Below are 18,263 nucleotides of genomic sequence, written 5' to 3' on the forward strand. Positions count from 1 at the left end.
AAGCTGCTTAGCAGAGCTGGGAGGGAGCAAAGCACACAGACTGTGAGTCCCAGCCGACAGAACAGGCTGAAGGGGAACTTGTGTGTTGGGATCTGTGGTTCCTAGGGGACAGGAGGCTGTCACGAGGATACTGCCAGAAACAGTGCCTGTTTTGCCCCTTGCTCTGGTGGTCTTCCAGCCAAGCACCATGATACCTGTAAGTCTCCCCACCTTTCCCAGCTCCACCTTGTTGCTGCCATTCATGTTTGCCTCTGCAACAGATCCTGGGGCACATGGGAGGACTGCATGGGGTGGGCAGGGCAGGGACGTGTCCCACTGCTCCAGCAGTTGGGGACAGTCATTCAGCCATGCTTAATAGTGAGAAGCAGCTGGCCTGTATTTTGAAGACACAGGAGTGGTATTTTCTCCTTCCTGTGATGTGTTGATCAGCCTTGCTATGCTTTGCTACCACCTTTTCTGGTTTTCTTTCATGGTTCATAATCCCTTGTGTGTAACAGAAAGGTACAGCACCTGCACGGCCCTTTTCATCCAAGACTTATGAACCAGTATTTAGAGAGCTGGAACTGAAGGCTAGAACAGACAAGTTGAAATAACCACTTTTTGCCAAAGGATTAGAGCCATAGTTTCCTAATATTCATCTCTGTGGTCTAACCATTACATGGGTTGCTGGCTGCAGAGGTGAAATTATTCTGGTGTCCCATATCCAGCACTCTGCTACCAAATTAGATTGAGCAAGAATTGTGAGAGCCTTGTGGCTGGCTGGCTGAATGGTACCTGGCAGAAAGACTTAGAAAGCCTTAAAGCTTCACTCAATTCAAATTTGTGGGCAGAAGGATTTCAGCAATAAGAGTAATTTTGTTTTAAAGGTGACCTGCAAATAGTAGTTAAGGGTTTGCAAGTCTCTCATGTTAATTAAGAAAGGACTAATACGTCTTATTTATTTCCAGGGGATTTTTTATAAATGGATATTTAAAAAAAAAGTATGGATACTGTAAAATGCTGTTACAAGTCATTTTGTCCCATGTCCCTTGAACCATCTACCTGGTGTTTCTTTAAACTTCTCAGAATATCAGGAAAATGCACAACATATTCCTTTCTCTTGACACTTAGTCTCTACAATTACATAAATATTATTAAATAAAAGCAACAATTAGTTTTTCAGTGAGTGGCTCCATTTGATTTCTCAAGCTTTATTGATTCACTGGCAATCAAAGAACTGATGTTCGTTAGCAAACTTTCAATTATTTATTCATAACTTGAAAGACATAAAGAGGGACAGATACATGTTTTTCTTTCTTTCGCTGTCAACCTTTAATCTCAGAGAACTTCTGTTCAAATAACTCTTACACAAACAACATCTGGGTGAAAAGCAAACTGAAGAAAGATAGAAATTGGCCCATATGCACAGTGCTTGCATGACAAACATGTTGCTGGGCTGAGAACTTGAGCACAGATTTATGACGTACTTTTTTTCTTGCAGACAGTAAGACCAGGCATGTGGTACTGGAAAGATGATACTAACACCCTTGAATTTGCAAGGTAAGAAAGATGTTTAGTTTCAAATTATGCAGGTTTAGGCCTTGATACAGCAGTTCCAAGTAAGGTAAAATCAGTGTCTAATATTTTTTTTTACCTCAACATTGACTACAGGACAAATTCTTGCTTTTTCTTTTCTTTTTTTTTTTTTTTTTAATTGAGACTGGAGCTCCTTAAGTGATGATGCTCTGTGGCATCATCTTAACAGAGAAAACCAGAAATACACATTTACTTCATACTGCTTTCAAGCTGAACCCACTACAGGGGAATGGCTAAAAGTATGTGGCAAGCCCTACCATGTGTCAGAATCATGCACAATGCACTGGAACAGCAGTGCTGGATGTGAGGGCCAGATGCCACCCTGGGTGTCTATATGTGGAGGTCCACAGACTGATGTTTTCTTTTGCCAGTGTTACGTTTGACCCTGTGCAATGGTGAGAGCATCAGAGTACTGCAGACCTTTAGGGAAACCACAGCTCTACAGGGACCAAACTCCATGTAACTGTACTTTGAATATCTGTGACAATTGTGGATTAAGACTTTTTCAGGCCATTTAGGGGCAGAAAGACCCCAACACTCGAACTATCTCCCTCTTGCTCTCAAGTGCAGGGCAGGGAGCATGGCGTAGCATGGCTGTGGTGGGTCAGTCATGCACTGCCCGCTGCTGCCGCCTGCCCTGCTGGGCATTTTCCAGACCTTTGTCATGGTGGAAGCAGGCTGCTCACCTCTCTATTGGTCACACACTACTGCAGACGCCTCTCATGGTCTGTGTCTCAGCAGCTCTGACCAGCTTCTCTGTTGGGCTTGGGAACGCTGCTGACTCTGCCCAGTAGCTCTCCAGGGAGAGGTGTGAGCTCCCTGGTGACCTCTGCCTGTCTCTGCCCTCAAAGATCCCAAATAAAAGCTCTGGAATGGAGCAGTTTATGTGTAAAATCTTCCTAAAGCCACCTGGGACATCGCTTGAGTTCACATGACAGAGTGCATATGGTAGCAGGAGATAGCGCAGGAAGACCCAGGGAAACCCCATTACTCTTGCTTCTGTATTTTTGAAAGCAATGTATCATCCTGATCTCACCACAACCCAGATGTTTTCTTAGTGTCAGAGGCCAGAGTAGATACAGCTTTGTATCACAGGATGTTGACCTCTTTGTACTGCTGTTAGTAATTTAAACTCCTACTAATGCATGCTCATACTCTATATTTCAGCTCCAGTCCAGCAGTTGAGAAAAACCTTAAAGAAGGAAAAAATACTCTCTTTCAGGAAATATGTGCAAGGACGTTAAAGAGGTATTTCAATTTGACTAGCCTGGCTCAAAATGAAACAAGATCCTTTGGGTGGGAATATTTTTATTCATTGTCTTAGGATCATGCCTGAACAAAGCACATGAAACAGGAAACCAGCTGTCATTTCAACAGGGTGGATGAGTGGTCTGAACATAAAGACAGAGCCAGACATGCCTGATGTTGAATGCTAGCTCAGGCACTAGCCTGGTGTGACTTTGGTAAAGTCATTCAGCATCTTTGTTGCTGTTTCCAGATCACTTAGAATGAGGTAATAATGCTCATCTACTCTAAAGAGTATTGTGAGGTAATTAATTCATCTGTGTGAGGCACTTCAAAGATTAAATTATTATTATTATTAATATTAATTTTATAAATTCACAACACAGTATAGCTGACTTCCATCCATTGCTTAAAACCTCTTTGATCTAAATAATATAGTTGCAATTTATTATATTAGCAACTAAAAGAGCAACTTCAGACGCAACCTTAGAGGTGAAATGTCCTATTTCCCTCCACATCCCCAGCCTGTTTTGTGGTAATAGTAGCTGAAAGTTAGTTCAGAATACCTGCCAAACACATTTCACTGCCTGTCCCTTTGAAACTAAGTGCAATGAAGACAGTACATACCAAGGAGATAATATTCTCAGACTGGAATTAACACTGTGTCCTTAAATGTTATATATTGGTCAACCACAAGCATCTTCCAAGACGATTGCAGTTCAAAGCTCCCTGAAAGAAAGCTGGCTGACAAAGAAGGAAAATTGCATATGATATCCCAGTGGGCACAACATGAATATGTGATGTTAGATGACGTCAGATGTGAGTAATTGCTGATATTTTGTATCAGCAGGGCATTGCCCATACAAGTTAGGGTGCTATATCTACTAACACTAGCACTTTTTTTGAGGAAGTATTGCTTTTCTCCTGTGTATGTTTTCAGATGCTGCTTTGCTTTTGAAAGACACACGTGAGTCACATCACATGTTGTCACTTGAAGTAGTTATGGGGTATGTCATTTAGAGTTTTTTTGAGAATTGTTTGTGTGTGGCTGGTAGGGGAGGGACCAGGGTGTATGAGAAGTAGAATGTGAAATATTGGAGGTTTAAAATCTCATCTGGAAGGTTCAGTGGAAAACAAAACCAAATTCCTGCTGTCCTTGACATGTGCAGAGAAATAACCCTATCACCTTCTTGAAAGCCTTCCACTCTGTTACCTAAGAGAAGCCAAGAACTTGGGCCTAAATGTCCCAAGACTATTATCCATTTTACTCTAAGTTAAATTCCATGTTAGCCAGCACATTTGCAACATTGTGTGCACCAGGAGTGCTAACATGACTGGGAGTCTGGGCTTCCTTCCTGTCCTACTGCTGTTCATGTAAGAGCTTCAGGGCTCATTATTTGCTTCTGTCACTTATCAGCATCACTTCTCTATAGGCTATAAGCGAGGAGGCAGCAGGTAGAGCATTATTTCTCAAAGGCATATTCCTGTCATCACCAGGGCCATACAGTGGCTACATTATCACTAACACAGGAATGCATCTCTAGACCTTGTTGAGCCTTAGTCATACTGTCCTTGCAGAAGGGGAGAGGTGTCTGAGTTGTATCCCTCTTCCTTTGAAAATGAATGCCACTTTTTTCAGTATGTTCAGTGCAGAAAACATTCTTCTTGGAAGTATGTCTGGTAATATCCAATTGAATCCATTCATTATGATGTTTATTGGACTCTATTAGTAATTCTCTAAAAGCCTTCAAAGTCTTAGTTTGAGATGTAGTGCTGGCTACCAATACGTCTCAGCCACATAGCTAATATTTGGTATTATGCAGGCCCTTGAGCAGAGACTTCGATCCATTTCATAATGGTCTGGTAGTGTCTATATCTGTAAATCTGAAGACTTCACAGTGACTTTTCTACCTCTCATTTAGGAACGAGAAACTAGATGACTTCCTCATGGCCCTGCTCTTCTACATATCTTTTTACCTGGAAAAAATTGCCCTGGAAAAGAAATACAGATCCTTGACTTTGTGAGTACAAGACTTTAGGGGTGTAAGTACACAGAGCTTGCCCCAGCAAATTTGGAATCACAGGGCAGTCTTTCATGTCAGAATCAGTGGGAATGTGTGTGTAAACGAGGACTGCTTGCTGTCTTGGCCTAGTATATCATATAGTACAGAGAAAAAGCCCTTGGTCTCACCGTTTAGGTCTCACATACTCTCCAAGACATAGGTTCCTCTGACTATATAGAGACAGGTTTTATGGAAGGGTTGGAACCCCACTTTGCCCCAGCTTTGCCCTGAGCAGCATGTACTGTTGTTCACATGGCATGGCATCACCGTAATCTCCCTTTCAAGATGGTGGCAGGATCCAGTGCTTGTTGCAACAGGGTCATCAAAAATGTGGCTTCTCAAGGTAATGCTGCAATTTGAATAAATCATTACTGCTACTACCAATGTTAAATCTGTGTGAGTGCCCTGGATCGAATTACCATCCCTTAATGACATTTCCCAGTATTAACATTAGCATCCAGTCATTTCTGCTTGCAATACAAAGCAGCAAATAGTCACACCTGAGTCTGCTGGGTGTTAATTTGTGCTTTGGGTCACATCACTTTAATACTTCATTTCTAAATACTTTGCAAAGCAGGTTCAGATGACTCTTAGGTGCTAGAAACATGTTATAACATGAGGAATACATGCTAGGAAAGCAGTTCCCAAGTAAGGGTGTGTGACCACACTTGCTACCTTGCAGAATGGAAAGGGAATAGTTTAGGAGCTGCTGTGTTAGAGGGTTATATGCCATGGGAGAAAGCATTACAGAATTACAAACCATGATTGTAAGAAACTTCAGTGACTTTCTGGAGTCTGTAACAGTCTCTGAGAATTGATTTTCTTAAAACACTTAGTGGTTGCTTACTTCACCATTCATGAAGCTTTGATATAAAGAGTGGCTGATTTATCTGGATTGAAGAAAACACTGTTGCAGGACTGCTGGCCTTAAGGAATTGGTTTGCTCTACATCCATAGATGTAGACAGGTGTTTCTTTCATTGTGCAACGAGTAATTCATAACTAAAACCATCAGCATAGTTTCATACACAAACATCATAGATTCAGTTGAAGTGCTCTGGGGTGCAATTTACAAAATGATACCCTTGCTCTTGGCTGGTAGAGGACAAGGAGGCCACTCCATGGGTCATGACTCCTCAATATGGATTGTATCATCTACTGGTGTGGCAGATACAAAACCAGACTGAAACAAAGAGAAGTTTGGACCTATTGCAATGTTTCTTGGATCAAGAGAGCTCTGGTTAGTAAGTATCAGCTATAAGCAGTCGCAGGAGAGACTTTTCAGTGTGTTCTGCCATGCAGTGCTCCCAAAGTGAGTCTGCCTTTTGGTGGGAAACATGTACTTACTCTCCACTTCTACAATACTGTTTCATTTAAATTCATTACCTCCCCTGGAGAGAAGTGGCTTTCTTGTCATGATTAGCTGCATACTGTACTATGCTAACATCAGAAAAGCTTAAAGAAAAATACCATGCAGAAAGAGGAATTCAGGATATTGATATACTGAACTATAAATACAAGGAAGGAAAATAAAATGAGAAGGCAGTTTCAGGTCCTGTTTAATGTTGAAGTTTATCCTTAATTGTTTTAGCATCTTCACTGATTTGGAGGAGCAGGGAGATACTAATCATGGTGTGAAGAGCTTTCTGATACTTCGTCTCTTTTCCTGTTCAAGTAGGAAAAGAGGTGCAATAACTTCCCATTTCCTCTGTAATCCACCTGGTCTAATTCTGCACTTGGTATGTGATATACGTCAAATCAAATGTAGCAAGGACTTTTACCTCCTGTGGAGTAAACATCTGGAATGGTCTTCCACTAGAAGTAGTGGGGCCAGACAAGAAAACTACTTTGTTTCTGAAGGTGGATCTCTGTGAGCTTGTGAAAGGGATTTTATAACTACATAATAGAATCATAATGACATAAAATTACACTGGTGATAGGAATCCTTGGGTTTGTGATATGCTGATGTACTTGAGAGAATGTGAAAAAAATTGCATAGCTATTTGGTTTCCTATATGTATCCCACATAAATCCCATGTTCAGGGCTGTTGTGAGTGGCCTACTCTGGAGGAAAACTCCCTCCCCCTTCCTTCAAGATATAATTTATATTTATAAATTCTGTAGAAGCTTTCTTGCTTTCCTATATAAAACAGCCCGTGTGCCACAAGTAGAGACAGACTGCAGGCAAGACCTGCTGGTATCATTTCATGTTTCTCATTAGTGATACCTATAATTTGCTCCTAGTTAACTGACAGACATTACTTGGAGACAGGCTTGGTGACCCACCTAGTCCTTTATCAGCCTCAAGTTCCTGTATGACAGACACATCCAATGGCTTTGCAGTTCTCGAGCTACTCTTCTTGTAGACCCTGTGCAATACAGAAAACAGCACTGGTTATTCCTGCTCCTAGTTCGTGTGTTTTGGGATTCCTGCCATTTGGGCTGCCTAACTCAGCTGTTTGGTCTACTTTTATTCACAGAGAGCCAGGCCTGTTAGCCTGAGTTAGCCTGAGCTCCTCAACTGTCTTGAACCTAGCCCACATTGCCTCAAGAGAGCACCTAAGACCATCCAAGCTTCAGAAGTTACTGCTTCTGTGCGTTGAACTTTCTTTGGAAGAGAAAGTATTGAAAGGGGTTCCTATCAGGATGAATCTGGACATATTTGACTTCTTGTGACTTTGTCTTTAGTGGATGCCATGTTGATTCTTTGTAAATCCAAGCCTGAGACTTTCCTGGCTTCTTCTAGATTCAGGAAGATCTTGTAACTAACTTCAAAAATATCCAACCAGTTTTCCAAAGCAGTGGGCATGAGGCATTCCCACACTGCAGACAGTTTGGGAGTATTCACCTCTGAAATAGTGACTTTAAGAACAAAAACTTGTCAGCAGTGGATGAGACATGAATGGAACAAGGGCTATTATTTCTGTCCTGCATTTTTTTTTCCCTTTTATTTTCTGTTTCTGCTTCCAACCCTTTCATGTCTTTTGGGGAAAATCTGCTGAAGTTTATTAGCAATTATCCTTCAGAAGCCCAGAGTAATTGTCCTAATTTATTAAAGATGGATTGTGTAGGAAGCTTTACAGCTGGAGGCCATCAGTGATAGGACAGATAAAACCACCTCTTCTGAGTGTGAAAGGAGGCTGGTAAGTTTTAGGCTAGCAGCATTCCCAGGCATCACCAGACACTCAGGTGGATTACAGGGGAAGCAGAGGAAATAGAAAGCTCTTTGGTTTAGCGTTCCTTAGTGTTTGATCTGAATTGTTTTAAAATACAGGCTTGTGGTGGCACCCGTTCCTGTTCAGAGGCGGTCCCAAAAGCATTTCGTTTGTGTTTTTGAAGAGGAGTGAGTGCTGTCTCTGAATGAACCAGACCAACTGCTCCAGGCCACCTGGCAGCAGAGCCTGTGCCTGGAGGTATCTAAATGCACCTCTAGGGTTTTTATGCAGGCTGCAGAAAGGGTTCCTAAGCTATGCAGGATCAAAGATGGGCTGTGGGTATGCAGCTTATAGGTTGTGTGGAGTAAGAGAGACTGTCTTGTGGCCCCACCAGCATTGCCAAGCTGAACCCAGAAGTACCTGAACCCAGCCTTGCCACAGTGGAGCATGAAGGCTCAGTTCTCAGAACAGTCACTCTTTCTGGCATCCCTTCTGTCCAGAGCACCTCCCCTGAACACTTTTTTCCCTTTTTGTTTTCAACAGGACTATGATATCTTTTGAGAAGACAGAAACGGACAATGTGTCGGAGAAGTTAGCAATGTCCAGAATTCACCTTGCCAAGGTGTACTGTAACCCTATCCTTGGACGGCGTGTGGCAACAGCAGTCTAGCGGAAAGTAAGCCAGTCCCTTCTGGGGACTCTGTCTATGTCAAGGGCCACAGCAGCCCAGGGCCAAGGCCTCTGTTGAGTGATACAAGCGAATGCCCAGGGTAATAAATCTCTTGTGAGCCAAGGAGTCACAGAGGACTAAAGGACCATGGGGCAGAGAAGTGTCCTGATCTCCCTGCAGCTCTATCTCATCCTATAACCAACTCCAAGAGTGGCCACAATGAGCTGCAGCAGAGCTTTGAATACCAGACTGGAAATCTCTCCCTGATAGACAGAAGCCTTGCTAGGTATATAGAGCAGGAAACTTTAATCGGTTCAGTGTGAAAGTCAGCAGGGCAAAAATCGGTGCCAGCCCTGGATCTTACCCCTGCCACTTCCTCTTAACTAAATCTTGACAGCAAATTACTATGTTTTTGCTGGTTGCCACTGATCCCTGCCTGAATTCCCTTTTATGCCAAGTCTGAGATAGTAAAAGACTAGCCTAGTAAGTGAAGGAGACCATGAAGAGTAGTTCCTGATGAGTAGTAAGTGAAGGAATTAAGAGACAAGAAGAGGTTGTGCTTGGGCATTGGAAGTTTAGGTCTTCTACTTCTTAGTGGGGAAGACAGTGCATGGCTTTTTCAGAATGGTGGAGACCAGCTTCTCTTTAGATGCAACAGTTCCAACAGTGAGCTAATAAGGGAGAGAAACCCACAGAGGGAATTAAACAGAAACTGAAGAAGACCAGATTGGATAGGAGGGTGTTTAAAAAGGCAGACAAAACAATGGAATGATGAGTGCAAGAAAAGGGGAGTTTTAAAAGGACATGAAAGTGTTATGGTTTAGACCTGGCTGTCAACTAAGCACCGCAAAAAATGGTTATTGGAAGGAGAACGTAACGACAGAGCGATCATGTGCTGTGCTAGTGTTGTGGAGTCCTTTCTCAGCCATCTGTGTTCCTGCACAATGTTTCCTTCCCCTGGCAGTAAAAAAGAGCTGGCAGTCACCACCCCGAACCCCAGTCCCATGGGACCTTAGAGCAGTTTCAGGCAGACTTTTTCTGTTGGTTGGTGTGAAACTGCTGCCAGTCCCCAGAGGAGTCAGAGACACCTTCACCTGCCTTCCTACCACATAGCCCTGGGCAACCTTGCTGCTGGCTGGGATGGGGGAACCTAGGCTTCCTTCTAATCAAGAGGACAAGGTAGCCTGTGAAATGATGGAGTCAAAGGGGAGCTGAAACTGCTGTCCCAACAGGGCTTTCATTTTAGTGTGCCCCAGCCCACAAAGTGCTGGACACTGCGAATTAAGGATGTGTTCCCTTGCATCCTGGCACATCAGCATTTCACCAGGCACTCCTGGGAGCAGCCTTCTTTGCCAGATCCTTGTTCCCAGGTTCCTGTTGAGCAAAACCATTCTCTCAAACTTCTCACTTGTTGGACTGGGAGAATTTCATTGTTTCTGTTGGGTGGCCCTAATGTCTGCAGTTGGAGGAACTTACTGCAGAAAGTAACTTGAATCCAGGAACTGGGAGCAGCTGGAGAAAGCCTGTTGTATACCCAGCTAGTTAGCTCTGTTGCCTCTTCACTCACTCTAACTGCCTGCTGGGTGAGAATGTGCAGGACTGAGGCAAGCAAGGCATCCAGTAGCAATAAAAATACCAGCATGGGAGTGAGAGCAGAGAGTTGAAACAATTGTGTTCTTTAATATTTCCATCACAGGGGGGTTAGAGGCTGGCAGTTGGTTGGGTTGTCGGTGTCCAGGCTGTGAAAACACAAAGGCTATAAAAAAGCTGTGTCTTAAAGCCTTGATGATGTAAGGTGCTGTATAAAGAGAGACCTCCCTGAGTTACTCATAACAGGGTGGCGGTAGCTGACTACAGCTGACTTCAGAGTTAGGCTAATGCTGAGTGTGTTATAATATAGGGCACTTCCCATACCATACTGCAATTATACAAATACAGTCTTTTCCAGGCTGACTCAGTTTAGCCTTAAATGTTATCAGGATCCTCCCAGACCATTATATGGACTGCCAAATACAAAAGCTAAAGAACAGAACTGATTAGCACTCTTAATTATAAAAGATGGTTAGGAATTTTTTGAGCACACATGTTTTTGGATGGGACAGGTCCTTCATCAAAATGGAAACTGTCAGAAAGTTTACTTTTGATGAGGGTTTTTTTAACCAGAAAAAAAGTTTAGATTAAATAGCTGAGAAATTACTGATAATGTGCCATCCCCAGTTTTGCTGTATTTTCTTATAACCCAACTATGGGTTCATGGTGTTGTTCAAGTTTTGCGTTTCACTTTAATTCACCATGACAACATTTTAATGAAATCTTATGTTACGTTGGTAAACTGCTTTCTCTTCCAGATCTGCCAAATGTCCATGTGTTCACATGAAACTATCAATTTTTCATGTAAGGTTTTCTCTGGAATTTTAAAAAGGGAGGCTCAGGTGGAGAACATCTTCATCTTAACCATTTACATGATTTGTAAAATGCAACTTTAAAATCCTATCTTGATACTACCGCAGACTGGAATTTGAGAGAGTTCCTCCAGACCTGTTATTTGTGTGTGTTAGCATTAGTCCTTTTGTGCCTCCAATGCTGAGGAAGGAATAGGTGTGTCTGGCTTTCTCCTTTCAAGTTGCTGGGGATTGTGCAACCTTTTCATGGTGCCAGTTTCCTTATGGGCATTTCTTATAATGGGAAAAATACGAAGTGTTCCCAAAGCCGCATGCATCAGTGGAGCAAACATTGAGCCAGCCCTTACTGATCCTTGAAGCTGGATTGATCCATGAGCAGCTGGAGTCACAGCTTTGGTGGAGGGAGCTGTTCAACGGCACAGGAAGCATTTCTGCCCCATGCGCCCCTATGCACATCTCGTAGATGTCTGAAGCCACTATCACCTTGCATCCAAACACCATCTTACTGCACTGTTTGCTCTTGGCTGTTCTGCCCTCTTCTTTTATGCATGAACTCATCCCACCCTGTCCACACCTCTGAGAAATCAATATGACCGTATCACTAGTAATATGATGCTTCTTGCTCATTCTGTCACATTTCTTACAAGTCCTGTCCTGAAGCTTGTTGCAAGTTACATGTTTTCCTGACCCTTTCTGTATTTTCCTAGGTAATTAGCAGCTGTGCCCTAGACATGGGAGGTGCCTCCTAGTTCTACACTTACTTTAGGAAACTTTGCTTCAAGCAGGTCTCTTAGCTTAATACCTCACCCCAGGGAAGAAAGTGCTGGGAGAAAGAAGTGTGGAGACCCCTGGCCTTATTTGACTCTAATTATTAGCATTATTTTCTGTTGCTGACCTCTACATTTAACCCTCTACTAAACTAAGGACTGGTTGTAAGACAGCGCACAAGCTGTGTAATGTTGAAAGGTGAAGCTGGGTCTCACATTTAGGTGTAAGAAGCTGGAGTCACTTCAGGTTCCTCTGCTCTAGTACTCTGAAGACAGAATAATGTGCTTTACCAGAACTCATAAGGAATCAAAAGCATTCCGAGTTGTGGGAGTTGTGCTTTGGAAAACAGCCATTGCAGAGTCAAGCTTCTTTTCCCTTGCACAATACGTGAAGTGTCAGTGGGATTTTGGCTGATGGGAGCCAGGTAGGGAGATACATGGTCTTTGTTATCAAAAAATCAATAAATAAAGCTGAGAAGATGATAAATATTGCTATGGTGCTGAAAGGTATTCTCTTCATTGTCTGCTCTGTATTGATGTTTCTGGTGTGATGGCAGCTGGGGGTACCCTGGATGTGTGGAACACTTAACTTTACCAGGAAGATAAGGGACATGACAGGAGTCATGATCATGAGAGCTGATGTGGAGACAGGCTTTCCTGTGCATCTAGCAGGACCAAGCCAGATCTGTGGGGAATCTGTATGCTAACAGGGGAAAATCTGCTTTCATTTCCTTGCGGGTGAGTTGTGCCATCTCCAAGAGAATGGAGAGGCTGCTGGGATGTGTGTGTCACCCTCTGCTTTAATGGCTGTACCATAATGAACAGTCATTTGGCTTTGTGTGAGAATCCCTGAGCTCAAGTGGGTGGTGAGAGCATCTCTCAGGCTTCCACTGGGCAAATTGCTGCTTCTATAACAAAGGCCCTTTGTCATTCTTGGGCATGTTTTATATTTCTTCTTGGAGATACATCAGGCATCTCCTTCCTAGTTTTCATGTTTAATGACCAGCATTGGCCTGGCTTTGTGCCCTCAGTAACTTCGCTTGTTGTTCTTCCAGTGATGTCACTAGAGTTTTTTAATTGACTTCAGTAGGAACTGGATTAGATCAGCACTGACCACTTTAGAGAGGCCCATGCAAAGAGCTCAGTCTAGATAGCATAGCAGGGGAGCCTTGCACACTCATCACATCCAGCTTTGATCTCGGTCAGATTTAATTAACTGAGCCATACAACATTTTGCATTTTCTCCTTCTGAGGCAATGCAGAAGTCTTACCTTTTTCTTGGACAGTGGGTGTCCACACATTCATAATGAGGATCTACCTACAACAACTTTATTGCTCTGGTGAAATGCTAGCTTGGCATAGCCCCATGAGTCATATTCAGTGCTCTGTTTAGAGAACTGAAAAGATGACTGCTGCTATTAATTTTGTGCTCTTGTTCACTGCCTTAGGAAAAAACCATCATTGCAGAAAGATTGGAGCTACTTTGGGGTAAGAAAGACACAAAGATAAACGGCGAGTGTGACTGAGTATCAGCCCAGTCCCTCCCTTGCATATCCAAATGCTCTTTTCCTTTTTGGTTCCCCCAGCAGAGGAACTTGTAGGTCAGAAGCCTTTGAATAAAATTTTACCTCCAGGGCCTACATGCCCCTATAAAATACCACCTCTTTGCCCTTCAGCCCAAGCCTTTTCCCCTTGGAGCCCTCAGCCAGGGAGTTTCATTCCCTTTGTGGCTTTTGTACCCCAGGCAGTTCCCACCATAGCCTGAGGTCCCTCTGGGAAGTCTGGTGTATGGATTTCTTCTCACTGTTGGCCTCATAGTTTTATCTCTGTAGGTAAGAAATTTTACAGCCTTCTTTTATTTCCATTGCCCTTGGTGACATATCTAGATGCCAGTAAGCTATTCTAGCCTGCAAAATACAGCTCCATCAGCCACTTACGAGACTCACAGCAAATTAATACAAAACAGCTGGACCCAAGTTATACTTTGTACTTCATGAACTTGGAAACCTTTCTTCGAAAGAGGGGAACTCTGGGTTCAATTCCAAGGGTACACAGCAATCCCAGCAATGCCATCTTTTCAAGAACAGACTTTGTAGAGATTCTGTTTACTGAGAGTTGAACCAGCTTATGCCAGGGATCACAAATGTTAAATAGGAGGGAAAAGATAGATTCTGGGGTTTTTTTTAATCAGTAAGCAGACGTGGAGGTGAGATATGATGAGTTCATATTTGCTAGTAATATTTTCTGTGATCACAATGCTGTCATTCAGGGTGGGGATCATCTTGTCTACCTGCAGCTGCCCAAACAAGAGCTGTCCAGTCAGACAGCTGCCTTGACAGCCATTGCAGAAAAGAGAAGCTCAGCCAGTGGGTGAATTATTGCCTCTAGAGACAGATGTGTGTGATAGGAGCCCCCACAGAATGACTCATCACATCAGTCTCTTTCCATTGATTATTGAGGGAAACTGGGTGGTGATCTCAGGTTATTGCCTTAGTCTTCTAGCAGCAAAACTAAGCCAAATTGGTCAGAGTTGGGCAAGACTAAATCCATTTGAACTAACTCTGTTTCTAGCCTCATCTGTCTGTGCATACCTTTAAAAATCCAGTCCTTTCAAATCTTCACTGATGCAAGCATGGTAAAGGTTGATGTAAAATGGTTGCTGGAATTTTAGTGCCGTCATGCCCAGCTGCACTCTGGGATGCAGTGGGACTCTGGGCCATTTCCCAGTGAAAAAGGGGTCTGTGTTTTCCACTTAGGGCTTGCACAACTTCAGCAGCTATGTGACTTGGCTTGTGTTCAGACGTAAGCACTTCCAAGTGATTCGGGAAGAAATCGGCAGGTTTCTTTTCTCTGATGTGTTCAATCCTGCCTTAAGAGGCAAGAAGAATATAGAGCTGCAGAAACGAGGAGATGGAACTGCTGATGCAAATACTGCACAATCGCTGTATCCAAGGTACACATTTGACAATGTGGTGAGTCCTTAGGGACCCTGACCTGTTAGAATACACTGAACTAACACCTGCATTTGTTTTCTTTCAAGAAAAGACCATGACAAGCGTCTTTCCATAAGCAGCATGATACAGCAGTGCTCACCAGTGCTGAGCACGCTGCTGCCCTTACCAAAGGACAGTGCTCAATACTTCTTCCTGAACCAGGACTGTCAGGCTAGGGACCCTCAGCCTCGCACGTGTGATGACCTGCCAGACTTCTCTGAATTGTTCACTAACAAGTAAGGGGCTATTTCTCTGCATAAACAGATTTGGTAGTGCTATGAGGAAGGATGTCAAACAGCTAGCTCTTCCTCACCAGGAGAGGGGCCATTGGTCTGAGGACTTGGTCTATACAGGAGTTACAGAGGAACAGGAGTGTGAGTCCTGAGAGACCTGAGCAAGCCTGAAACTTGCAGAGGTAGCACACTTGGTTAGCTGATGGCGAAGCAGCTACCATCCATTGTAGTGCTTTCTTAAAACTCAGAAGTTTCATGAGGAAAGGAAATAGGCCTTAACATAAATTTGATCAGAAATTGATCAAAGCCTCACAAAATCAAAAGAGGATGTTTATTTTTTTCCTTCTTACGATACATTCCCATTTCATATTTCTTCTTTTCGTTTTTAATAGTGTTCTGATCAGACATTACTGATGTACTTTATTAAAAAAAGTGATTTTACTACCTTGTATTTTTCAAATATAATTTGGATTGTAAAAGAAATAGAACCTTTTATTCTGATAAAATCTAAATCTTTCAAGCCTGGGTAGGCTATCTGAGAGGAATTCCATTACCCATCCAGCTATGGTTAACAATATCACTACAGGACTTTTTAATGTAAAAATTAATGTAAACAGGACCACTGTAAATCAGTTTTGCTCCATTGTAGTGTATGTAAAGCTTCGTGTAAGACTTTCCCTCAAAAGTCTTCCTTTTCTGCCTGGAAATTAGAATTTGAGAATTGCCTTAATTTGCCTGGATCTTCAGAGTTCTGGCAATCTAATGAATGCTACAGCTCTGTGCATGCAAAACCTTTGGACATATCTACAACACACAACCAGCGAGTCTGGTTTTTCTTGAGAGTGTGAAATTTGCTGCAATTCACATGTCATGGTTCTATGCCTACTTTGGAAGCTGGGTGCATCCTGAGTGTCTTGGATTTATAGCTTATGCACAGAGTCATGTAATCTGTATGCAACAGGGCCAAACTTTCCGGGGAGCACTGAGCTTCTCTTGGACATACGCAATTCGTATTGCGCACATGTACACTTCAGACAGAAAGATGATATAAGGTACTGAGGGTATAAGCACAGTGATCTGTTTTTAACCTGTGGCAGAGGAGATATTCTCTGCTAAAGGAAGCAAAGTTCCTTGCTGGTTTACCTAAGGAACATGGCAAATCTGTTCCCCTTTCTCCTGTTTTCCTTTCCTTCAATGTGTCAAACAGATTAACACGATGTTTCCTCACAGGGTGGGCTTCATTGGAGCTCATTGTAGTGACTTAAAGCCTCTCCTAAGCACATCTGAGGAGAAAAAGGAGGAGGAGGAGGTTGAGCAGGAGGAAACACAAGGAAGAAAAAGGCGTGACCTCAGTTTGCCATCTTTGGGAAGCCCCCAAAACAGACTCAGTACTCAGAGCACTGTCCTCTGAAGAGCAGTGGCAGAAGGTGACTGTAATCAGAGCAACCAGCAGATGTGATATTTGTGTTGAGTGGCATGGTTTTGCGTTGCTAAATAAATCACTTGGAAATTGCAGATTAAGAAGCCTAACACATTTGTCAGAGGTGGATTAGTTCAGCACACACTGAAACACCAGGTGACTGGAAACCTGGACTGTCACTAACAATTCCACCTTCATCTTAATGCCTTCATTGCACCATTTCAGAGATTATTTCACTGACTTATTTTGGGAAGTGCTTTAACACCTGCAAATGGATATGATTATTGATTTTAATGTCAACTCTCTATTTCTAAAGGGTTAGCAAAGCAACCCGGAGATGTAACTTACTACAGTGTAAAAGTTCCTGAAATTTTGCTTTTGAAGGAAGTTACTTCCTTGAATAAGAATTCTTATTCTATTATTCTTATCTATTCTATTATCTAGCTATCTTCTTAATCTATTTCCATCATCTCTCATTTTGTTCTTGGATATATGACTCATTGTGAAATAAGTATAGCAAAAAAAAAATTCTGTTACTTGGAGTATCTACCAAATTTTCATTTAAATTTATATTTTAAATTATGTATATATTTTTTTTATCATTGATTTCACATTATTGGGAAAGCAGATTTTAGATGTTCAAACTTAAAATGTGCAGTTGGGATGTTAGTATTTTGAAACAAAATTAATTCATGGCAAGAAATGGTATCATTTTGCCTGTAAGACTATCTGTACATGCTGATCATTAGCATCAGGAGGAAAATTTAGGATGAAATCCTGATTTTGTCATAGTTAATAAGAATCAATGAAAAAATAATGGATGATTAAACAGTGAAAGAAAACCCGAGAGGTAATATTTCCAGCATTGTTAAGGGGAGAAATCTGACACGTCAGTGATGGTTTGGAAGTTTTTCAGCCAAATATATCTATCCTAGATAAAAATAATACAGTTTTCCCCTGCAATGTATGGTTCAGTTTTTAAAAGGATGGAATTTTGCAGCACAATTGTGATGAGAAATTCACTTCTGGAGTAACTAGTGGTCCAGCGACTAGACCACTTATATAGCAGGGCCCTGCACTGCCTTGTTGAAACAGACACTTGAACTGCAGATTCACAGCTGTTATTTAGTCTCTTCACTTAGACTGGCATGTTATATTAACGCTCAGTAGCACTGTGGCCTAGCCTTGTTTTCCACGTGTTGGGTGAGCCCTTTTACCATTTGATGAGGCTGTTGTGGCCTACAGTTTCTCTCCCAAGCTTTTCACTAGAAATCTGTTCAGGTAAAGAGAAAAATATTTAAAATAAGCTCTTGGACATTTTTTGGCATGGAAAACAACATATTCTCTCCCAAAGGGGAGACATGGTGCTTTCATTGCAGGTTTTCTGAGAGCTGGGCCAAAGCCTGCACAACTGTTTTTACCAGCTTAGCCAAACTTGCATGTTTGGCCAAGTATGGATAGTGCATACTTGGCCAAACATGCAAAAGGCAGTTGTGGTATCATTGCCCTGCAACAGCATAGTTTCCCTACTGAATGATGCAGCAAGATGTTGGTTAATACCTGGAGCTGAGGGAGGGTGCAGCTCAGCTTCCTTCTCTTGGTCACGGGAGAAACATTTCAGTTCCTACATGAGGAGACTTCTATACGCTAAAGGATGGCTACAGCTTTGTCTGTCTAGCTGTGACACTGGGCCCTCTGATCTGTGTATTGGCATCCCAGTACACCAGTCCTTGCAAAAGCA

General features: G+C 42.5%; 1 protein-coding gene across 1 annotated transcript; it reads left to right on the plus strand.

Annotated features, from left to right (window-relative positions):
- Window positions 1-121: 121 nt before the first annotated feature.
- On the plus strand, window positions 122-16,617 carry PPP1R36 (protein phosphatase 1 regulatory subunit 36). The gene is made up of 10 exons (XM_061376505.1): window positions 122-196; window positions 1,481-1,539; window positions 2,743-2,823; window positions 3,518-3,639; window positions 3,761-3,827; window positions 4,743-4,841; window positions 8,581-8,692; window positions 14,633-14,829; window positions 14,917-15,105; window positions 16,333-16,617. Exons 1-10 carry the CDS (start codon window positions 188-190, stop codon window positions 16,511-16,513), a joined length of 1,116 nt encoding a protein of 371 aa, XP_061232489.1. The 5' UTR covers window positions 122-187; the 3' UTR covers window positions 16,514-16,617.
- The last annotated feature ends 1,646 nt before the right edge of the window (window positions 16,618-18,263 follow it).

This window comes from Neopsephotus bourkii, unplaced genomic scaffold (assembly GCF_033783945.1).
Source record: "Neopsephotus bourkii isolate Nb327-2 ecotype Australia unplaced genomic scaffold, CSIRO-AGI_Nbou_v1 NB_1707, whole genome shotgun sequence".
NCBI lineage: Eukaryota > Metazoa > Chordata > Aves > Psittaciformes > Psittacidae > Neopsephotus > Neopsephotus bourkii.

Coding starts and splice junctions, on each gene's coding strand:
- PPP1R36 (XM_061376505.1), top strand. Junction 2,824..3,517: donor TGTGCAAGGACGTTAAAGAG/GTATTTCAATTT, acceptor GTCAACCACAAG/CATCTTCCAAGACGATTGCA. Junction 8,693..14,632: donor CTATCCTTGGACGGCGTGTG/GCAACAGCAGTC, acceptor TTTTCCACTTAG/GGCTTGCACAACTTCAGCAG.